Raw genomic sequence first — 23,929 nt, 5'->3', positions numbered from 1 at the left:
TCAAATTAAGTTTGCGATTTGTTTTTTTAGTCCCTGTTACTGGTCCAAACATAACAATATATGACAAGTTCTCCTTCACTGAAATGACGTTGAATTGGTCGACTTTATCGTATGCAGATTCACAGGGGACAGTTTTGGATTATAACATCATTTATTATCCAGTCAGAAGGAATGGTATTGATCTAGCTCCCGTTGATCAGGTAAAGGTCATTTTTTGTGACGGTGGCAAATTGTTGTTCTACGGATCAAACTCAACATGAAATGGTAGCAATAATGACAAATTTATAAAAGCAAGATTATAACAAGATAATAATATAGGGTAATATTAGGGTCAGGTATCAAATTGCAACCTCAGAAGGTAGGAATTTTAGTGATGTGAGTTATGTTCTCATTTTCAGGATGTGACAAGCCTTTGGTTCGAATTTCCAACACAAGGTGTCGAGCTTAACAATCTCGAACCTTTCGTCACTTACGCCTTCCAAAGTGCTGCACAGACATTCGCTGGACCCGGAACTTTCTCAAAGCCTTTTTATGCAGGTATTTTTTTCTACAATAGCTATTCCAATCAAATTTAAACAAGAACTCGGAGTTGGAACTTCAAAGATCGAAATTCTCTTTGCCCAAAATAAAAAAGGCTGTTATAGACAATGATAAAATATTGGAATGTTTTTTAATGAACTTTCTCTCTCAAAATTACAAGGGTCGGCTTGTCGAAAATAGGCCTATTTTGCGCGCCTTTTATTTTCGCGCACGTATTCTACGCGAAAATTAAAGGGGTGCGAAAATTATGAAACCTTCCTTTTTGATTTTCGTTTATTTATGTTTTGCTTGCTCATTTCTAAATTTTGCCAGAAACCTGCCGTTGCGAAAAAAACTTCAAAGCAGTCTATCGAAATCACATGCCGTACTTCGGAATAGAAAACGGGGAACAAATCGGATTACTGAAGAACGTTGTAACCGAAGCAACCAATCTCTGTTGTGGAAATTGTTCGAATGGGCATGGGACCACAAATATCATCTGGGAAAGTCCCATGACGAGTGTCAGCGAGTTAAATGATGCCATTTTTGATGATACCGACTTCGTGTTGCCAATAGAAACGGATAAAATAAACACATACTACAAAAGTAGACCGTTTGTCGGGATTTTGGATAGCCCAGGAGTTTCCGTATTTTCGCTGAAAGTTGAATATTTGAATTTGACGAATAATATGATTTTGAATGGAGTGTTGATTTTGTGGTCTTTTGTGGCGATTGTTGCTTTAATAGTGATGGCTCTTGGATTGATCATGTGGATTGTCGTAAGTCGAAGTTTTTGAAAATGTCCTCGTTCTTTGAATTATGTATGATGAGATACTTATTAAATTACTCTCATTGAGCCTGCTTAAACCTGAAATCATTTCATTTTCTCTCTTCGTAGCAATGTCATCCACTTCAACTGAACCGAACGAATAAAGAAGCCTTCCCTGATACTTTTTCCCATGGCGCTGGCGCTGGACTTTGGTGGGCTTTCAATACAGTTCTCCGTATTGGGCAAGTTTTTAAATTACCTTTTTAAAGCCATTTTAAATAAGACGTTTACAACAAGTTTCTAAACGGCCAATCACGTCACACTTACCATACAATTTTAAGCTTCGTCAATTGCGAGGGAAATACCAAATGATTAAAAACTGATTTTTCTTCCTATCTAGATACGGGGACATCGTTGCAACTGGAAAACTCGGTCGCATTTTTTCTATCCCAATAATCGCTGTAGGAATTGCAATAAGTGCTACATTAATTGCCGGTGTTTCGTCCATCTTGTTGGCTTATTCTGTTCAAAAAACTGAAGGGAGCATCTTTTCAAAGAAAGTTGTAGCAATGAATGAATCTTATGATCAATTGGTCATCAAACGGATGGCTGGTATCATCTCAGAAAGTAAGTTTGTCCTCATGTAGTCTGAATGGCAGACCCCCGGGTAGTAAGAGGCACGATAAGGAGCACCAATGCGTTAGTGGATGTCAGCAGCCTACCTCATGTGTATTTACAGTTTGTAATCTCCTGCTCTCTTAAAATGTAATTTTGCTAACAATCATCCTTTGAAATTTTCCCTCAATAGCGGCTGGTGACACAGTGGAATTGATTGAAGTTTTACGTAGCAAACGTGTCGATAGAATGGCCGTTGATGCAATTTATGCTGCCTATCATTCCGAAAAGATGTCTGATCCTGACGTCATCTTCAGAGGTATCAAAGAATCAGGCGCTACTCAAGGTATTGTCTTCGGTGGCAGAGCTTTGAGATTGGAGAAATGTTTTAGGAAATATTTTCATGATAAAAAAGTGGAATTAATTGAACGAATAAAAGCTATCATCGATGCGGACAAACGGGTAAGACCATTTTAATCTCAATAAAAGAATTTGTATTCTCTTTATTAATAAGCCCTGGCGCATGGCAGTTTTTTTCGATTAAGAATAACTAGTCGAAATATTTTATCTATTTTATAACATTCAGAAATTGGAACAGCTTGAGTTATTCGTAGACTTTCATTGACTTTGGCTACCGAGAAAGCCGAGAAAGCCGTGATCAGGTAAATAATTCTCATTTCACAATTTATCTCGCTTCAGAATTATGCGGACAGCGAATTGTTGGACAAACGAAATGCGATGATAAAATATGAATCAGATATTTGGATGTTTCTCATCAAAGTGTTGGGTGGAGTTTTCCTGGGTGCTTTTATCATTGGATGTATATTCCAATGTCAATATTATCGTCATAATAAAGTATATGGTAAGCACTTTTTCAAAATCTTTTGTCTTTCCATTGATAATTTTATGTTAAATTTGATCAAATTATTAATTTTTTTTGCTTGACAGAAAACTACATTTGCCAATTGTTCTTTATAATATGGAACAGGAAAACTTTATATAACGTCCTTTCAAACACCTTCGTGAATAGAAAGTAATAAAGGCTACAAAGTTAAAGAGACTTGTCCTTATAAACAACAACATTTTCATCTAATAGGATCAGATAACTTGTTTACCTTAAAGGCTTTGTTTTTAAATAAGTGTGATATCGTTTGCTTACTCGTCAATTTTTAATTCACAAGCTTTTTGGACCTACCTGGAGGTCCTATAAATTAACCTTTGTCCGTTCGTTCGTTCGTTCGTCCGTCCGTCCGTCTGTTACCAGCTTTTTTCGAGATTGGCCCATTAGTTTTTTCGGATTTTTGGCACAACGATGCAACATGGTAATGCCCAAAACATGGCCGAGCCCGATTTTCGAAAAAAAATCATTTCCGGCCGAAAATGCCGGAAATAAGCCGAAAATCGCCGTTTTTGCAGATTTTCATCGGACTTTTTCCTTATATTTCGTTGTTTTTTTCACACAAAAACATTATTAATAGCAATGTCCACGATCAAGCATGATTCAATTGTCAATAAATCTGATTTTTGAAGCCGGAACTTGTACTTTTTATTTTTTTATGAAATTTTGCACACTGATGCAAAATGACAATACCTAAAATGTGACGGAGCCCGATTTTCGAAAAACATTTTTTCTGGCCGAAAATGCCGGAAATAATGGCCGTTTTTCTGGGTTTTCATTGGATTTTTCCTTATAATTGATTGTTTTTCATTCAAAAACATTATTGATAGCAATGTAGCAATGCCCCCACCATCAAGCATGATTCAATTGTCAATAAAACTGATTTTTGCGACCAGAACTTTCTATTTATTTTTTCCCTTCAACCCTTCCCTCTCCCCCATCAACAATCAATGATGAATTTATTGCGTTATGCATTTTCGCTAAATGCTCTATTTTCTGACTGATTTTTTTCATTTTTCTCCTCGCATTGCTATCTAACTTTCATCATCAAGTAGGTCCATTCAGCATCCAGCTTGTTAACATTGGATTGGCACGGATGTGGAGCAAGATTGCTCAGAAAGAGGAAAAGAAAAACATTTTTTTGTATAACAGCATAATATAACAATAGAAAGACACTGTCCTGATATGAAATATGTGTCTGATACGAAACGGAAACACTTATGTAAAAAGAAAACCTTTTAAGGAAGGATTTTGGTGGATACGGCGAGACCAATTTAATTTGTTGTTCTACGGGCCCGTCCGACCCTATTTTTGCTAAAATCAAAAAAACAATAATATTGAATTTCTGCTACAATATATTTTACACACTAGTTATTTGTAAGAATCAAATTTGAATAAAGCTGAAAATTGATTCAAGAAATTAAAAATTTTTGAAAATCAAGCATTAAGATACATACCTACACTAAGATTTTATCATGATCTTCATCGAAGATAAAAAAAAAGTAAATTTTTGAACCAGATATTTTTTGGAAATCATTTTCGGTACTTTAACAACCCTGATAAACCCATATTTTGCCAACGATCTGCCCGTAGAACGACAAATTAAATTGGTCTCGCCTATGTGGAAAAAATATATAAACAAAATATATGGAATTATTATCCGACGCGCGTAAATAATGACATTTGATTGGCTTCTTTACTGTCCAATATTTTTGAACAGGGGGTCGGTAAAATTATTAAATATGGCAGGAATTTGATTCTGGTGAATGGCGCTAAAAAAACTTAATTTATGATTCCGGTCAAATTTACCAGACTTTCTGTCCGCCAATATTTCTTCACTTAAGGTATTTGAGTTATACAGGAGATTCTAGTGACTTTCGTGGATTTTGAAATTCTTTTTTCGCCCCCTTACGGAGAACTTACATATTTTATTTTTCAGCATATGTGATCACACACAAGACATGCGACCATTTCTACGAAAAAGAAGCTCGCCAAATGCTGAAAAAATTCGAAGAACATTTTGAAAAGAAGATTAATAAAATTGAAGTCAAGCACGCTTTTGAGCGTGAATACCTCATCAAAAATATGAGGAAATACGTCGAATGGCTAACTCCTGATCAAGTCAATAAATATAAATTCTAAAACTATAACAATTTAATGTTTGATACGTTAACGTGTTTGATATTACTTTCAACATAATCTAAAATTTATATTTCCTTTAAGGTGAGACCAATTTGATTAGTTGTTTTACGGGCCCGACCGACCCTGAAGTTCCAAAAATCGAAATAAAAATAAAATTCATTTTGGTAGTACTCCCAAATTTTCAAAATTTTATAGTTTTTCAAAGGTTTTGAGAATTTTATACTCAGATTTTCATTTTATCCATGAACTCGACCCTTTTGTGCCTTTTTATTTTCTATTTCTCATTTTTGTCAAGATGTAGTAGTTTTTGCTGCCTTTTTAGGAGACTTTTTAGGTGAAATGGTACTTTTATTTTTATTTTTTCGCCGACCAACCGACCCTCTTTTTTGGTTAGCTCAAACAACAAATTGAAATGTCCTCGCCTAAACTCAAATTCTTGTCTTTTGTACTTTTTTATTATTTTGTGATTGTTAATTTAAATTTTCGTGCTACCAGGATTTTTTAAAGAAATATTTAAAAGTGACGCTGAAAGCACAGTAGATATTTGACGTCAGTTTTTAAGATACTTTTGCTGCATTTTAAATGAAAAACAAAATGTAGCTGGTTGTAGCTGGTGGGTTGGAAGTGCAAATAACATCTCGTAAGTATATTTCCCATTTTTTTCACTTTTCTGTTTTCTTTTCTAATAGGACATGATTTCATGCGAAGAGCTATCTTTTTCACCTCGATGAGAATTCGGTTTAGGGAAAACAGAAAATACCGTTCTCTATTATGAAAACAAAGGAAAAAACAAACTCGACTACGTTGCGGCTCGGTTATCATATTCAAGATTTTGTTGCACATTAAATTAGTAAACTAAAATAAAAAGTCGTTACAAATTTCTTAATTAGTTTGGTAATGATAATTTGATCTAGTGCTTTGGTTTGTTCTTGCATATTTGTGAATTATGGGTCTGCAATGTTTCCACGGAACCAACCTGCTGTTCATTGTTCCCGTGGCTCTGTTGTCATACATTTATCTTTTTTGTTGTACAAACATTGGTTGCATGTCTCACTGAACTCCAGTGACATTGGGAAACAGGCTTGACAGTTAGCTAATCCGTTGGAGCATTGGAGGAAGTAGTGTGGGTTGTATCGGCTGTAGTAGTGGTACTCAAAGTTTCCGTCAGCTTTTCCTTTGCAGAGGGAATCTGGACATGGAACATGTGGTGGTGCTGTGTAGGCGACTGAAATTATAGGAAAATAATTTATTGATTGAGCTTCCTCTTGTAACACTCTTGAGCATACTGAAACGAAGGTTTTGTCATATTCCATAAGATCCAATTCTTGGATACACATGCACAAGAAGACCGACTTTCGAAAATAAAAATTAATATCGTCGTAGAATGACAAATTTTCTCAATCTTTGAAAGTGTTTGGTGGGGGTTTTGGTATAATTTTATAAAGAAAAAAACTTTACTTACCAGCCAAGAGAGCGATGAAAATAAAAGCATTCATACTCTTCAACTATTGTCTTGGTTTGCTTTTTGCTTTGTTTGATTTTTCACAGCAATTTTAAGTTGCAATTTGTTTCCAGTTGAATTGAGTTGACCTTTTTATATGTTCGCTTTGATACAATTAAAATCGACTAACTGGTATACTGTTATGTAAGATGATGTTGTCTGATCGAATTAGCTTTTTACCTTGAAACAATTAGCATATACTCTCGGGTACCTAATAGCCGGGGGGTTTGGAATAAGCGGGGGGGGGGGGGGTTGGAAAAAATCTCAAAACTTAATAAGCGGGGTTGGAATAAAAATGGCCTGGGTGAAAAATTTTTGAAAAGAAGGCTAATACAGCAGAATTAGGACAAAAGAGGGAACTTTCAAAAACATTTTTCCAAAAATTAATAAGCGGGGGGGGGGTCGGAATAAGAATGTCCTAGGTGGAAAATGTTCGAAAAATTAATTAGCGGGGGGGGGGACAGCTATTAGGTACCCGAGAGTAATTGATACCAAGGTTACAAGGTTAGGACCTATGAGCTAAATCTACCAGACTACTTTAGGCGTAGAAACTTTCGCGAGCAGAAACTTTCGCGATTTTCGCGAATTTTGGCCCTTTTCGCGAAAGTAAATGTCTTTAAAAATTCTAGGAAGTGCCATTCGCGAAAGTTTATGCTCGCGAAATATTCTTGACAAAATAGAAAATCTGTAAAATTTCAAACTTTGAATAAAATGTAACTTTTATTACACTTTTTAGCTCGCTAAAAGACTAATAAGTCAAAGGACAAATGTTTCAGGCAATCCAAGAAGTATTTGTTCCTCTAAGCCATTTTTTCATGTGAAAATTCTCAGTTTTACGTCTTGATTCGCGAAAGTTTGTGCTCACGAAAAATATTTCTCCGTTAAATTCGCGAAAGTAAATGTTGTGAATTTCGCGATTTTTCGTCCTCGTGAAAGTTTCTGCTCGCGAAAGTTTGTACGCCTAAAGTATTATGTAACAAGCCCGGGAGGGACTTACGGTACATTTAAATATCTTTTTGTTCATAAGGGAAGACGAATTTAGTTTCTTGTTCTACGGGAAAACCTTCAGAAAATTCTGGGTCGGTCGGCCGGTAAGATGTTCTTAACATGTTCTTATTTTCCCCATTTTTGGGATATTTTTGCCCATTTTCCTAAGGAATCGGGTGTTTTAGAGTCCCCAAAGCCTTAAAATGTTCTTAACTTGTTTTAACATTTTGGCTATCGAAGCCTTGTTTGTTCTTATAAAAAACGTGTATAGAGCATGATTACAGATCAGATTTATTTTCCAAGATGTTGCCCGAAAAACTTCGTTTTCCTTATTTTTTTTCACGCTTACCTTACACGAGTGCCCCATCCCCCCCCATGGTAACGAGTTAATCAAACTTAGATAGTATTTTTTACGAATTGTTTAGTTCTAGGGAAAACATTTTATTCGTGAACTTTTGTGGCTAACAATTTCCGATTTTCGAAGCAATGGTTTTCGAGAGACAAAGGGTATTTATTAATTGAATCAGATCATGAAGCTTCTCGTGGTTGTTGTATAAGTAGATTTATGATGAAAACGCATTATGTAAGCAACACTTCATCTGGTTAATCCAATTTGCGTCACTTCGGGGATGAGTTCCTTGACATCAAATTTTTCAAGAAGTTCCAAACTTTGGTTTCTGCCAGGCACCAGCGGAGGTGAATGAGGCAAAAACAGCTTAGCAACGACGTCATTTCAGCATGATTTTCAAATCAATTGAATGGGGCTTCTAGGCCATGAATGGGTGTGAATCCCATTTGATTCTTTCAAGAAACCCTTTATCTATCACCAGTTGACCATTCATTCCCATTCATTCAAAATAAGCCAAGATCCAGGTCCATCTCTGACGACAACAAATTCAAATTAAAAGCCTGTCGGATTTTGAAAGGTGCAAGTGTCGGATGACTTGTCTCGATGAATGTAAAGTTTGAGATTGATTCCTTTTGGATGTTGGTACATGAATCATATTCAAATTCACCAATCAAAACCCCACAGTGATAGCATAAGCACGAAGAAAGATATATCAGCTTCTTTGGTTGTTATGCAAGCCATGTCGGGAAAAAAACTTTTGACGCCATGTTGAAAATCACCAAAATTCAAATTTTTGGCGGCAACGCGCTCTCTGCAAAAAGGAAAAAGCCGCGCTTTGTTTTTGAAACAATGAGTTCTCCGTCCAGTCGTTAGAAGTTCATGCTGTTTTCAAGATTTTGAGAGAAAGAAGCTTTTACAAAAATATTCCGAAAATTTATTAATTTTTGTTTGGCAAAAGATACACCAATTAGTGCGAAAAATTTTTCAAAATGTTTTTTCTTCGCCGAAACTAAGATCCTCAAAGTTTAAACACTTGTCTTCGCAAAAGTCTTCTTCTTCATCAAATTTTTTTCCATGTGATTTTTACCTTTTACCTTTTATGTTTTTTCGTAGTTTCCTTAGATAAAAAGTGAACCTGTGGTGAAGAGATAGGAAGGATGAATCCTATCCCGGGATAGTTACCTATTCTAAGATAGTTTTAAAACCGTTGGCCTTTTTCTAGCGGCACAACAGAGCCATAACGCAATAATCTACCCTGGGACAAACAAAACCGTTTAAGGAGATATTTGAGTTATAGAAGTTTCGGTTATGTACACTGTAGTTCTAAATGATCACACATCGTATCAAATCTGATTGTTCTGTTTTCTAGTCATGGATTGGGTACAGGTACACAAAAAGAGGAAGAAAAGCGAAACAAAAAGTTCGCCAAACAACAGCAGCTTCTTTACGACCTCCTCCTCCTCCTCCTCCTCATCGTCGACAAGAAAGGCGATGGTGACACCAAAAGTCTCTCGCTCATTAATCCTCATCTCAAGCACATCAAATCTTTTTGATCAACAAACGGCACAACACGATCATATAAAATGCAGACCAGATGGCGTGCACCACGAGAAAGAAATAGAACAGAGCTATCAATACCACACGCCACACACTTCTATCAACCCTCAAGTCAACCAGCAAATTTTCATCGGTAACCTCAAACACGATATGGAGGACATCACTTTAGTAAGGAAGTTACAACAACTTTTCAAAGACAGCGTGGACCTAGAAATACCAGAATTTCGGTTCACTATATTTCAGCGCGATTCGAAGAAACACCCACGCAAGTATGGCTATCTAAATTTGGCCACTTTGCGCGATGAAGAAAAAGCTTATAAACTTGACGGGTTGACAAATTTAGATTTTGTTATCGAAGGACTTGCACTTAATGTTAACAAACGGCTTTCAACGCGGAACCGCGTCACGAAATGGAACAAATTAACGTTTAATGGGCGCAGACGTTTGGTCAATAGAAGTCGTTCTGATACAGATGTCCAAGCTGACGACAAATCAAATTTAAAAGCTCAAAGCTCTAAACGTGAGTTAATGTACGGGCAAAATTTGCCCAGTGAAGACCGCGTGACGGAATACAAGAAAGGAGGTGGTAACTACTTGAGGTGTACTCTTATTCAACATGTTCGAAAATACGTGTGTGCTTTCCTCAACAGTGAAGGTAAGCAATTCATTTATTATTTGTTTGTTTGACAAGCTTTTGATGTGAAACCCTCTAATGTTTTATTTATCATGACAATCAATTAAAAAGACAAGACCCTCTTCTTTTATAGGTGGAAGGCTTATGATAGGTGTCGATGACACGTGCAAAGTGTTTGGTGTGAGTTGTACACGAAAACAAGAAGATTTGGCACGCTGCCAAATTGACAACACAATCAAACAGTTTCAGCCGCACGTTGCACCTCACATGTACATGGTGGAATTCATCCCTGTACGCTTGGTACCTCATGATAATGTGGAATTCGATTGCATTGATCCTTTGCTCAAAGTGTTGAAAATATCCGTCGTCCGACAAAACATGATGGCCGCCACACTTTACGTCAATGATAAAGAAAATATTTTCTTACGACGTGACGGCAGTGTTGAAGGACCTTTGAAAATTCCACAAATCATCGAATGGTGTCGCACACAATTCTCGCAAAATAACATCCCTCACAACGATCAAGACACTCCCGCACTTTTGAGCCATTCTAATAGTGTCAACTTCGAAAAGATATTAGATCAGTTATCAAAGAGACAGAATGAAGTAAGTTAGATCGAATTTATTCAAATGATCATCAATGAAAAGTGATTTTCAAACGCTGCTTCCTGATCATTGTTAGAAGCACGACTATAAGGAGTACGAGTAATAAAATAAGTTTAATAAGTAGTAAGTCTATCTTTTATTTTCTTTGGTACTGCATCACGAGGTCCGTTAAGACAATAATATGAACAATAATAGCAATATGAATTCAACAGGTACTGGCACAAATGGAAGAAAGCTTTCATTCAGCAAGTATGGAGCTTCAAGAGAAAATCAAACTCCTGCAAGTGGTTATCAACACGAAAGAAAACCAAGTCACACAAATCACACAAAATCTCTTCGACGCTCTTAAAAGACTGGAACAAGAAAGGAAAAGGCAAAAGCATCGCACTGATTACATGTGTACAATCTGCTAACGTAAATCTTAGGAATGAAAGAAGAAAACAATTCAAGCAATCTAAAAAATTTGCGATTTCAATTCCTATATCTTCCCTATAAATGAGTGCGCCATAAAGTAGAATTAAAAATAAATATCTTAAAGCAATACAATTATTAAAAAATATCGTATATAATTTGCATGTAAATTGCTAAATTTGGATAAGAGTAGCTTCTCAATAATATAAATTTCAAACAAAATTGGCAGTTTGAAAAATTCGAAGTGTACGAACAAATTTGTCACACAAAAATTGAGCACTTTTAGTGGTAGCAATAATGGTATTCTAAATCAAGAAAAAGGGAAAAAATCTAGAGAATAATTTTCCTCATTTTACAAATGGTTTTGACCAGCCCCTCATCCATCGATTGTTTTTGCGCGATGGAAGTAAATCTGAAGATAAATAAATGTGACAATCATTAGTAATTTGGGTGGAACTAAACTAATATGCGGGGAAGAATGATTTAGGAATTGGATGAAAAAATTAAAATGCTTTTCTGCCTTTTCTTGTAATCTTGAATTCTTCATCCTCGAGTAAGTTTATAAATTTCTAAGAACACCAACCAGTTAGAGAGTATAGTAGTTATACAAAGGAGATTAATGAGAAGAGAAGGGGCATCAAAATAATGAATATGCTTGCTTACTCTTCACCGTCTGTTTCGAGTAATTGTTTAATCTGTTGAAGCTCTCCGATTGGCTCGATTTCCAAAGCCGATAAAATATTGAAGAAATACTCTAAATGAAAGAAGGGTTCTTCACTTAAAACATGCTAGCTACAGAAAAAAAGTAACAAATCAACTGGACTGAGAAAAATGGAAGGAAGCTGCAAGCTAGATAAAGCTAAAAAATGGGGAACAAGGTTGGTGACACTTAGCGTAGAAATGCAGTTTTCAAGAACTTCAAAGTCAAGAGAACTTTTTACCAACCTATATCAGCGATAAGTTGACGTGTTGCATATGGTGTAACCATGGTGACTTTCAAGATGGCTTCTGCGTAAACATTCATGGCGCCACGAGCAAAAGATTCCAGCCACTGGTGATCGTAATGTGCACCATCTAAAGAGAATAATGAACGTCGGGTGCAACATATTGTAGATTCCGTACAGATGTCTGCACGTCTGATCTCACTATTAGTGCCTTCGAGTAATTAATATCAGTGTGATTCCAAATAATTGAACTCAAACACAAATAGTAGGACGTCAACTCTTAGGATTCGTGACGTCTTTCATGGGACTCAACCGCATATGGTCTTCTTGCAATAACAAAGGATGATTTAGATTGACTTTTGCAGGTCACAAATTGATAAACATTAATGATGCAAGATGTTTACCTTGTTCTTGGTATGGTATTTGACCAACTTTCAACGCAGTCAAAAGGTTGTTGTTTTGATCTTGAACGAAGAAAGGTTCCAATTGTTGTGGCAAAGTCAGTAGAGAATCACCGATCTGAAATATCAAAGCATGGTCAAATCTTAATTTCAACATGGAGGTATAAAGACACAGGAGAAGTATGCTATTGTAACCATGCTCGCCCTACGATTAAAAAATTACGTGGTATGCATGCTCATAATCTCATATGTCGTGCATTTTTAATGGGCTCTTTTGTTGATAGGTGAAATCTTATTGGCTAACTTAAGTTTTGGAAATAAGATGAGACGAGATTCATTGTTTCTGACATTGGTGTAAGAAAATATTTGGATTAAAAAAAGGCTTGTAAACTTTGCAATCCTTCATCAAATGACAAGATTTTTCGATCAATGTTTTCTTTAAGGTGAACTCTATTGCTTGATACTTTCCTCCAAAATTCTCCAGCGACTTTTTGTCTACAAATTGGGTCTGAAATTGTGTGTGCTTATAAAGAACTTTTTATTTTCTGGCTGGAGAAAATATCTTTTCAAAAAAAAAATTTAATGGATGACAAAATTGAACGCAAAATTATTTCGTGGAGCTAAATTTTATTTTATTCTCGTATATTAGAAGGCTAGAAATCCTCGATGCTGATAGTAAGAATATTAAGAGCAAACTTGAGTTCTACTAAAAAGTCGTATTTCATCGGGCGAGCCTAGAATTTCTTTTGATTTATTACATAAAAGAAATCAAAAGACTTTAACGACCAATTACCGACAAATTCATCTCCTGTCTTTCTTTATACCTCTATGGTTTCAAATTGTAGCTCTGTAACATGTACAAAGAGACGAAGAAAATAGATAAAAATAAATGTTCTAATGTGAATAATACATTAAATGCAACAAGTTCCGATTATGATTACAATGCCAAATATCTTTCAAAAGCATTGTTGTGCACCAGAGGAATGTAAAGAGATGGAAAAACAGCTTCTTCAGAACAATAGACAGACGGCTCGTCATATATCAGGTCCTTTGCCCTTAAGGGAGTTTGTTTCGAGCTAATGGATTTCTTTTGTTGTTGCTTTAAAAAAGTTGTATAATTAACGTGGATGACGAAATTCTTTTGTTTCAGCTCAAATTATGCGTAAACTTTAGGGGCTTATATTTTGGGGAGACCTCTTTTATACCAAAGATACCTATATTTTCTTGCTCAGAATTTTCTAGCGATTCTAATGATATAACGGCATCATGACCGCATAATTAGATTAGAAGCTAAAGTGTACGAAAATAAGAAATCAAATCTGTCTTTGATGAATTTCTATCAAATTTTTTAGAAATAATTTGGTATCATTGTGATGAGAATTTTTCAGACTACAAGTTAGTGTAAAATTTGTTACTGGATACTGAAAGTTTAAAAAAGTAATGGATCAAAAACGAAAAACATCAAACCACTTTTATAAACACAGCATATAGAAACCAGCCCTCTTCGAATGGCGAGCCGTTTTTTTCTGAACTTTTTGTAACGACCAAATTAAAGCTAAAACAAAGGAGTTTTCAATAGACACGATCAGAACACTTCGGGTAATCAAAGAAGCACTTTTTCTATTCCATCCCATTTCTCTGTGTGCACGTAACAGTTCTTACATGTGTGATGTAAGGGAGAGGTGACAGGCTAAAGGTAGGTAAAGCCCCGTCTACACTTTCTTTCTCCGATCGACACCAAATCTGAAAAAATAAACAAATTATTACACGCTTTTTTTTTTAAGAAACACACTTTTAAGAAACATGAGGCTCAGAATGCCTAAAAACTAAGAAACATCTAAGAAACATGCTGAGGCTGAGAATGAGAAAATAACATTTTTTAATTAATAAATTTTGATTAACCTTCCAATTCAGCCTTCCATGAGGCTGATTATGTCAAAAAGTTTAGAAACATGTAAGAAACATTTAGGGCTCAAAAGGCCGACTTCTTAAGAAACATTTAGGCTGCTTGGTAAAACCAGTTTCTTAAAAAAAAAAACGTGTATATTATTTTCATCATCCAGGTATTGATAAAAAATAAATTTAAAAGAATTTAGGCAGGAAATCTGTATGATTGAAGTGTCTTTACTAAGAATACCTCCATTTTGGGAACGGTGAGAAGTTGTCGCTTAAAGTGAATGAAAATGATATCGAACGCGAAATGGTGGGATTGCTCGTTCAATTTCTTCACATGTTCGTTGATGCTCGGTAGAATGGCTTCCATCTCATCTAGAAAGTACAGTGATAAATGTTAATAAACCTCCATGTGCAATATTTCGTCTGCATGTACAAGGGATAAGGTTTGTTTTAACAGTATAGTTTGAGGATTCTGGTTTCCTGCTTGCTAGTAGACCTAGTAGTAGACCTAGTAGTAGGTAGTAGAGTGATTTCCAGGATACAGCAATACATTCCAGTTCAAGTCATTTGAAGACACGGAGCATGGCCTGCATAATGGGGGAATTCCTTTCTTGATCAATTTAGTTAATTTTAATAGAGTGCAATGTGTGTTAACTCACAAGTGAGCATCATTTGTTGTAGTTCAACCACTTTATCCCATTCTGTTGGATGAGATTTCAGATAATTGTTGGAAGGTGTTTGTTCTCCATTCTCGTGCACTATCTGTTCCACACAAACATTCAATTCGTCGAACACTCGCTGACGAAATTCTTGCGTTTTCAACAACAACAGTCCTAGTAAATAAAAAAACTGGAGTCTTAAATGGTCGAAATGGAATAAATGTTTAACATAAACAAATTTGTTTGTATCACCTGCAATCTCGGTCAAAATATATTGGGAATTTAGGTTGATTCCTCGTTTTCAGCAATTTAAAGTTCGGGCGAAAAAGTCACTTTTGGGCAAATTGATAAATTTATTCGAACATTTCAATTTGTGAGGAGTTTATAGACTTCTAGGCTATATTCTGAGCCCTATTGGACCATTCTTGGACTTTTAGTTCCTCAGTCTAGCGTTAAAACTCAGAGTTAAAACTCTACCCGTCCAACCTAATTTAGAGCGTTCTAAATCGTTTGTGGTTGTAAGATTTCGTGGGTATTTCCCTCTTTCTATTGTGGTTGGTACAATGATATTCCACTTTCCAGGTAACATGGCCTATTCATTATTAACATATCCTTACCGCACATTTCGATCATCTTAAAAGCGTATTGAAAATTGCTCCATTGTTTGGTAGTGTCGTCCAAGCTTTGAACTGCCATCTTGCTTAGAATCCACATCCAGTGAATAGTGCTTACGTAATTTGTGGAGCACTTCGTTGATGCAACCAAAGAATGCAGAAAAGAAAATCTAAAGAGAAATAAAGAGTTTATGTATTAACGAAACGTTTTGCTGTGATAGTTCCACAACCTCTTTTTTGAAGGAAAGTAAAATCTTTACCTTGTATGCATCAATGAGACCAACTGACCCATATGCATTGGTGAACTTCAAACAGCTGTCGAGCGCCTAAAATACCGGAAGTGTTAGAGCAGAACTAAATTTCTCACTTAAAACAACAAATTCTTTTACGATGAGTGCGAAAGCTATTTTGGTTAACCTTGATTAGAACGCCCTGTGAATATTTGTAACAGAAATAGAAAGCTGAAAACGAAGGTTTGGTTTGGATCGATAATAAGCAAATATCTGACGCCCGTGGAAGGGTCCACTTCAAAAGCCTCGTTCGCTCAAAGTGTAAAGCTCGAATAGGAATAAACTAAACCTTATCAGCAGATTTGAAAGCATCGGCGATGTAATCGGATAAACTTTCCGCACAATCTGACAGCTCCAAAGATTCCTGGAAAAAAATTGGTTGCTTGGTGAAACTTCGAAAAATTGTTTTCACTGAAGCACTTTAAGTGGATTAATTTTGGCATGGATCTTATTTGGCGGATGATCAATTTTGTAAAATTTAGCATGTATTCAATTTGGCGAATGGGGAAGTAGGAAACAATAAAAGAAATAAGAAATTGCTCTGAAATACATAAAAAGGCATCAAATAATATTTTTCTTAAATTTGTCGGGGTGTAATTTGGCAAAGTTTGTGGAAGGTAAAGGAGTGAACATACGACAGAGAAGGCATCAATGACAGTCATCAGTTGTGTTTGTTGAAGTTGAGAATATTGTAAGAGATATTCAGTGAAAGCGGAGCGAATGACCAACAGAAGTTGCTCCAGGTGCGCATTTTTCTCCGTCGTTAAATTCCCTGCGTTATATCAAAATGAAGATACATCCAAACAAAGGCAAAAGAACTGTTTTAAGTAACTGTAATTTAAAATTAATAGGATATACAATCAAAGTGGGTAATTTTTTGAAAAATTTCAAACACCAAAATTATTTTTGATTGCTGTAATTAAATTCTTGCATGGACAGTTTTTACTCTCAGTTTTAACATGACACTTGGAAAGTGTAGTTTGCAAATTTAACCTTGAAAAGTGCCAACAGCTTTTTCCAGCCCTTGAACAAATCTTGAAGTTCCATTCTGAAGTTGAATCAGCGTGTCCAAGTTGTCTTCCCCATCTCGTAAAGTCTCGATGATACAATCATTGATTGAAGGCTTCACACTGTTGAGAGTTTGAGACATCAATACACAAAGGGCTTGAATAGGATCAGGAAATACTTGTCCACACCATGAGATCTAAAAACAAAAAGAGGAAGTGAAGGACAGACGAATGTAAATGAATAGAAAAATCACATTATCGGAAGAATCACCTGCTTGGAGAAGTTGAACAAACCAAAGGAAATATTAAGCAAAACTTACTTACCTCTCGGTGCCAAAGAGCAAGTAGGTGATCAAAGAAGATGGGTAGCCATGATGTCATTGGTTTGTTTGGGTCTTCTCTCACAGAACGCCACGTTTTGAAGAGTGAAGACTAAGGAAGAAATAAGTGTGAAGCATTACATATTTTTAGAGGTTGCTGAACATGAGAGGTTCGCTAAATAATCTTGGAAGATTTAGGATACAGAGATAATAATCTGGCAGAAATAAAAGTTGACCAGGAAAAAAATTCCGCGTAAACTTTCTCGGTATCGTTGGAAGCGGAATTTTACGAGGTTTAACATACTCAGAGCCTCACGTTGAGGCGCTTGGGGAAAAAAATTGGTGAAATAAAACACTTAGGACCCATTTTCGATATATTAAATGCCTTGAAAAGTGCTATCCTTGCAATGGTAGGTGTCTTTCAAAACACTCAAATATGTATACCCCTGTCTCAAAAATCTGGGGGGGGGGATTTCCCAACAAACACATTTCTGGAAACCACAAGCACTTTAACAGTGTCATCCATGATATGAAATGGGTCAAGTGCAAGGCGAAAGCCCATGGGGATAGCGCTGACTTTCAAATACTTTGAATAGCTTTGATAGGTTTTTAGTTTGGCTGATGACCAGTACACTGCTAAAAAACGTATCTATTTTGGGGCGAAGAAGTACACTTCAGTCTTGATTTTACCAAAAGTTTTCCCTAAGGGCCTCATCATGAGGCTCTAAGTATGAAAATCTACATAAAATTTCGCTTCCAACGGTACCAAGAAAGTTTACGCGGAATTTATTTCTACGTTCACCCCTGTTTTATTGTATTTCGGCCAGACTATAAAGTAACATCAAAGTGCCAATCCAACCAGATCGACACAATCGAATAGTAACACTCAAGTTAAAGTTGTTTAATAAAAAGTTCGATCAATTCAGTTACGTTAGGTTTCACGTTTTTCGATTATGCTCTTTTCCTGTTGATCATATTTATATGTATCATCAATTTATGATTGAAAATTGCAATCAAAACCAAATCGAATTTAAGATCTGCAGTTAAGGATTGGGGACAAGAGAAGTTTTTTTGTACGCGTTGGTACAATGCAACATGTTCCATCCCACCAACCTGAAACGCTTTCTCGTGTCTCCACCCCATTTTTCCCCAATAAAATTGAAATCTCACTTTTGTCTCTGGGACAATGGAGCAAAATTGATTCGAATCAATTTTGCTCCATTGTCCCAGGGAAAACATCAGCGTGTCTTTTGGGTATTTCCCTCATTTTTCGTCCCATGAAACAAAAAAAGAAACTATGAGACACGCACTTTTTTTCTTGCGATAGAGCATGTTGCATTGCACCAACGAACGCGAAAAAAACTTTTCGTGTCCCAAAGCCTTTACATTCGATTTTATTTGATTCGAATCGGTTAATTGTGTTTAGATGGCGTACGTTCAATCATGAACATATAAACGACTGGACATCTATCTTTTATTGTCTCTTTGAAGCGAGCTTCGTTGCCATCTGTATTTCAAAATTGGTATGAAAAATCCGACAATATTCCGTCATAATTTTATTTCTTTGAATTATCTAGGTAAAAGGATTGATAGAGCTTGAACATTACTCCTAATGCACAAAAAAAATATTTTCGAATTTTTCACAAGTTTGCAATATATTTTATCAACATTTTCAACTCTAAAATGCAGAATTTCAACTGCGTGTATACTTTTGAATCCCTTTTGTCACTCCAATAATTTTTTTTATGACTTGAAAAAAATAGCTTGCCAAAGTTGAGAGCCTGTGTCATAAGAATATCGAAATTAGAATGTGACACTCTCTAAAATTATTAGACACTTTTAAGTCAAAATTTAGAAATATTAGTCGGAGTTTTGACAAGCTGACGATGATTTTGCCTCTGTTATCTTTGTTATGATATAGATAAAAGACTTGAGAAGAGTAGAACAACAGAGACTTTGTCGAAGTTTTGACGTTGTTAGCAAGGCATTCCCAAGAGATATACCATCAAAATTTATTGTTTCATTTGATGATTTTAACGAGGCGGCAACGAAGCTAGCAGTGTTATCTTCAAAAATACAAAGGAGATGGATGTCCAGTCGTTTATATGTTCATGGTTCAATTGAAAAGAACATAAAACGAAAATGTGGGAATGTCAAATTTGGGTATAAGCTTGCTCAATACAAAACGACCTTAAAAAACCTTTTGTTTATTTTGGCCCTTTTAAAATTCCTGATCAGCTTTTCCTCACGTGTTTTTATCCCAAAAACAATAAAAGCCAGTTCTCGAAATCGGACTCCCCTCTGACTGCTATTACCTTATGGCAATTGTTGTAATAAAGTTGGAGTTGCGGTAGTCGGTCCAGCTGTGCGAACAATTCTACGTAATGTCTTGCGTCATCTGAAAGTTCACAAAATTAATGTACAGACACAGAGTATTGTTACCTTCACCTAGCTGTTATCTTATTTTAATCGAAAAAGGAGCTTGTAGAACGATGAAAAAGCTTGTTGATAGTACCTAGGTCGTGTTTGTTGAATATCTGTACCAGTGTTGGGCTTAGTAAAGCTTCCAATTTGTTTTTATGATTTTGTAGCACTTTTAATCGTTCGTTATAGTCAGGTACGTCTTTTAGAACTTCCTATAACGAAACAATTTTTTCATTGATAAATGCAACCAGAGAAATGCGAGATTAATTTACTTCAAGGTACAAATTCAACGAACAGAGACTTTTCCGATTTCCGCGGGCTATTTCGCGAACTTAACATCTTTGAAAGTTCTTAACAAGGCTTTTAAATGCCTTTTTTAACTGTCATAATCCAGAAAGATTTGTCACTTTTAAGCCAAATTCCGTTTTCAAATTTTCATTTTTATCTGACGAGTCGCGAGCGAGCACAACAAAAATAATTATTTTCCCAACAGTTTCGCGAAAGTAAACGTCGTATAAGTTTCGTGATTTTTCGACTTCGGGAAAGGTTCTGCTCGAGAAAGTTTGTAAGTCTAAAGTAATCACAATTATCCATATCAAAGATATATTAAATTGGCTCATCTCAAAACTTTTTAGATTGAATAAATGAAAATTTAGTACCAAACTTTTTTGCATTCCTATCAATTTCTCAGCAACCTAAAAAAAGAACAAGAATGGTTAAGATGCGGAGATGACATTATTTATATAAAGCGAATTTTCTTCATTAAAATACAAATTCGGAAACATTTCGATAAATCAGAATGGTGAGAACCTGAGAGCCTGGGGGCTAGGCAAGGGAAGGATACGGGTATGTGCCGCCCTTAAGGGTGCCTTTTTTGGAAACTGGCAGTCCCTGTAAGGGTTGGAGAAATCAGAAAATCAAATCTCAGTCCCATCAAGGGTCGGAAAATTAAGAAAATCTAAATTTTTTGTCCCTAAAAACATTAAAATTTGGTCAAATTAGTCCCAATAAGGGTCGTAAAATTAACAAAATTTTCCGCTTTTTCCTCCTTTTAGTCGAAAGTCGGGCGGCACGCCCCCGTAAGCTTGTAACACTAGTACTCCCCCCGGGTCGGGGGCCTGAGAAGTATCAAGAAGAACAAAGAAGAGCATTTGCCATGCCGGAGTTTTCCATAACATCTTGCGACTTTTTGTTATTTTAGTACTACTGACCTGATTCAAGTCACCGCGTTCGAAAGATTCATCTGCTTCGGAAGACAAGATAGTCCATTTATCTGCTTCCTGAAGGGCATTGCAAGCATCCTGCATTCGACACTTCACTCCATCTATCTCCACTAACTTCTTCATGGAAGAAGCCGTATTTTCCTCAACCTTAAAATGAATATAGTAGAGTCATTCCACCCTACTTACAAACAAGCATAAAATCAAATAAAAATACTAAAAAAATAAATTCAAGTATAGAACAATGCAATTTAGTGATTTAATGATGACCGTTTCGATTTTCTAAAGACAATATGAACAGATCGGGTTGTAGAGAAGCAAAATAACCTGATATTCTCTCAAGCACTTTTTTCAAAAACTTTTTATAAACCTGAAAGAGGTAAAATAACAGCAGTCTTCGAGAGCGAGAGGGTAAGAAATATTCAAACCTTGCGAATGTCATCCTTAACCATGGACATTTGATTCTTCAATAAGGATGTCTCAATTTTGATGTTTTCAACTTCACGCAACACTCTGTAGCGTAAAATAAAAATAATTGTTGCTGGTAGAAAGTTGTATATTTACGTGCAACTATAAGTCCTACATAAAATACCAAAGGAGCTCTAGTTAAATAGTTCTTGATAGATATCGTGTAATTCTACCATCTCTGACTTTTTCAATTGCTAACGCCCTGTAGTAGAGAACTAGCATGAATTGAGAGAATAAAGTGTGTACCTTGGAATATTGTTGAGCGCTACTTGACTGGTCTCTTCTAACGATTTGCTGACTTCCTAGAATAATGAAAATATATGAAAATTATATTAAAATAATATTAGATATATTAAAAACAAACTGTTCCCGTTTCATATCAGACACATATTTCATATCAGGACAGTGTCCGCCTATTGTTACATTGTGCTAATATGTAAAAGCTATCAGACAGTTGCGAGTACAATACAAGAAATATTTCACTCGTTCTGAATTTTATTGCATATTTTCCATGCCTGATAATACATATCAGAACGTGGTTTGGATTCATGTTCCCCGTATATGCTGTGTATCTTCTTCTCGGACATCTTGGTATGATTGTTTTGATGATATCGCGATATGTCCGATTCCTGGTCACGTAAATCAATGGATCAGTAATAGCTCTCCGAGAAAAGATCAAATATGAAGTTTTAATGGATCAAGACGTTGCCGTTCACCCCCTGAGATGACGTATGCAGTGTAGCCAAACAACAGCCATAGAAAGTCCCATCAAAATCAAAATGTTCTTAAAAAAGCATCTTTCGACGAGAGATGAGATTGCTTTCTTGGGTCCATTTCGATCATGATGACCTGCTTGTTAGGTAAGTTGAACGCTCCTTATAATTTCAGGGTTGTTTTCTTCGATATCATTGGGTCCCTCTGTAGGTCCATCAATGGAATTGTTTAATTCTACAACTTCAGTTTCATTCCTTTTAGAAGCTCTTTCAGATGAGCTACCTTCGATCTCTTAAATGTGGATTGTGTTGTCTTTCTGATGGAGCTTTACTCTGTTGTTCTCTATTCGACCCCTTGATCTCCTCATTTCACCAATGATCAAAACGTAAAAGATAGGTAACACGACCAGAACGTCACATTTTTTTTAATTGACATTTTAGGTTTTTAAACATAACTTTTGAACCAATGAAGTAAAATTAAAAAGTAATACACCTAATTTCAAGTTGGACTTTGCTCTGAATGATTCCGAAAAAATCTTTGAAAAGTCTTTCTGCAACTGCCTGCAATATCAAGTCAAAGAGAGTAACTTATTTGTGGCACACCCGGCAGTGATCAATAAAATCATTCGTCTTTTGGACAAGATCTGATAACATTGGGAGGATGGTCTTGAAATTTTGATGTCATCGTTAAAAGCAATAAGAGTGATGATTCTAAAAGACGACCAAGCCCATGTACCATCGAGATAAAAACAACTCGATGGTTTCGCAAACAACTTGGCTGTGTAATATGTCACTATCTTCCACGGTACAGAGAAAAAAACAGAAGAACTAAAGTCTTCCTTGATTATCGCTCGGTCACATTTTTTGGAAAGAAGAGCTTATCTAGAGAAAATCTGGTAATAGTGAGACAAACGAAGAAACGTCACTATTATATATTATCATTAATTAGTATAATCTTTAGACTTACGTCGTTGTTATTTGTATCATTTTTTTTCCTTTCCCGTCTTTTTCACGAGTTAACTTTATTTGAAAAGAGAAAGAGGAAATTGATACCTGAATGAAAAGTTGCAATTTCATGACCAGGTTCGAAGCATAGTTCTATAACAAAAAATAATTTTTAACAAATTATCCAATTTAAACTATTTTTGAGCACGTAAACAAATCCCAAGAATCGGGCAGAAAGCCCATTATCTGTAATAAATCTGTGACACTGACCTCCACAGAAACGTTGGTATCCTTTGGAGGTTGCAATGCATGATTCACCCAGTCCTTCACATCGAAATTGTCATCGGAAAACTTGGAAAAGTCCTTAGGAAGAATGGAAATAAAGGTAGTGATAATAAGGAAAACTTTAATTAACGTTTAGTAGGGTTTGAAATGTAGATATCGCGTTTATTAAGCTCGTTAAAAAACATCACACAGTGCGGTGTATCTTCAGGTAAAAAATGTTCAAAAGAATTGAAAGTGCATAACAAAATCAGCTTGATTGTGATATAGCAGAAACAGTTCAATTCATCAAGTTGTTCAATTTGTCAAGTTTTCATTTTGAAATTCCTTTTTCAAAATTGTTTCTTAATTTCAATAACATATTCTGAAAATATTCTTGCACAGTCACCTTTATTTCAGCAATGACAAAGGTGCAGTCTAATTTGAACTCTATCATAAGAAAAATCTCCAATGCTTGTCAATTTACACCGTGAAATTCTCTAATACGTTTGCTTTTAGGAACAAGAAGGCAAGAAGTTCAGAGACAAAAACAAGTACAAGATGACATACCATTTAGCAGTTCACTCAAATTCTTTCGTTAACAACTTTGCACAGTCCCTTTGACAATTTCATGTTATTTTTTGTTTGATTTTTTATTACTCTAAAGTCAAATAAAAAGTATAACGATATGGTATATAAAAAACCTTTTCGATTGGCAGGTGAATTACTCATTTCTTATAAGTTTGAAGGATATAATTCCATGCTACTAGCCCCAGTAA

General features: G+C 35.7%; 3 protein-coding genes across 4 annotated transcripts in view; 2 read left to right on the top strand and 1 right to left on the bottom strand.

Moving 5' to 3' along the window:
- The window catches only part of LOC136810410 (uncharacterized), a 28,422-nt gene extending 22,940 nt beyond the window's left edge, over positions 1-5,482 (top strand). The window contains exons 19-26 of one of the 2 annotated variants that reach the window (XM_067066977.1): positions 31-200; positions 399-537; positions 853-1,298; positions 1,418-1,530; positions 1,689-1,915; positions 2,097-2,365; positions 2,603-2,765; positions 4,741-5,482. In XM_067066977.1, the coding sequence (XP_066923078.1) occupies positions 31-200; positions 399-537; positions 853-1,298; positions 1,418-1,530; positions 1,689-1,915; positions 2,097-2,365; positions 2,603-2,765; positions 4,741-4,943 (1,730 nt within the window). In that variant the 3' untranslated portion in view covers positions 4,944-5,482. Of the gene's footprint in view, positions 1-30; positions 201-398; positions 538-852; positions 1,299-1,417; positions 1,531-1,688; positions 1,916-2,096; positions 2,366-2,602; positions 2,766-4,740 lie in introns of those variants that run through there. The other variant, XR_010847104.1, reaches the window with a different exon arrangement.
- Positions 5,483-5,517: 35 nt separating this feature from the next.
- On the top strand, positions 5,518-11,022 carry LOC136810412 (uncharacterized). The gene is made up of 4 exons (XM_067066978.1): positions 5,518-5,583; positions 9,150-9,992; positions 10,105-10,577; positions 10,790-11,022. The coding sequence occupies exons 2-4, from the start codon at positions 9,152-9,154 to the stop codon at positions 10,988-10,990; spliced, it is 1,515 nt and encodes a 504-aa protein (XP_066923079.1). The 5' UTR covers positions 5,518-5,583; positions 9,150-9,151; the 3' UTR covers positions 10,991-11,022.
- Positions 11,023-11,039: 17 nt separating this feature from the next.
- Positions 11,040-23,813, bottom strand: LOC136810414 (conserved oligomeric Golgi complex subunit 7-like). The gene is given in 23 exon segments (XM_067066980.1): positions 11,040-11,400; positions 11,652-11,742; positions 11,934-12,062; positions 12,337-12,451; positions 13,996-14,076; positions 14,471-14,601; positions 14,889-15,062; positions 15,506-15,605; positions 15,607-15,672; positions 15,763-15,828; positions 16,082-16,156; positions 16,428-16,564; positions 16,786-16,996; positions 17,124-17,231; positions 19,435-19,517; positions 19,635-19,755; positions 20,203-20,238; positions 20,755-20,913; positions 21,192-21,276; positions 21,478-21,533; positions 22,998-23,042; positions 23,160-23,252; positions 23,721-23,813. Coding segments are annotated over 23 exon segments (2,247 nt in total). The 5' UTR covers positions 23,724-23,813; the 3' UTR covers positions 11,040-11,318.
- Positions 23,814-23,929: the final 116 nt, after the last annotated feature.

The sequence above is a fragment of the Clytia hemisphaerica genome, unplaced genomic scaffold (genome assembly GCF_902728285.1).
Source record: "Clytia hemisphaerica strain Z4C2 unplaced genomic scaffold, Clytia hemisphaerica genome assembly, whole genome shotgun sequence".
In the NCBI taxonomy this organism is placed as follows: domain Eukaryota; kingdom Metazoa; phylum Cnidaria; class Hydrozoa; order Leptothecata; family Clytiidae; genus Clytia; species Clytia hemisphaerica.
Note: the sequence above shows the minus strand (reverse complement) of the source record. Positions and strands in the feature narration are given on the sequence as shown.

Excerpts from the sequence above, each read along its gene's own strand:
- LOC136810412 (XM_067066978.1), top strand. The coding sequence starts at position 9,152 with ATGGATTGGGTACAGGTACACAAAAAGAGGAAGAAAAGCGAAACAAAA. Across the intron at positions 9,993-10,104 it reads TGCTTTCCTCAACAGTGAAG|GTGGAAGGCTTATGATAGGT; the intron begins GTAAGCAATTCA and ends CTTCTTTTATAG. Across the intron at positions 10,578-10,789 it reads TATCAAAGAGACAGAATGAA|GTACTGGCACAAATGGAAGA; the intron begins GTAAGTTAGATC and ends TGAATTCAACAG.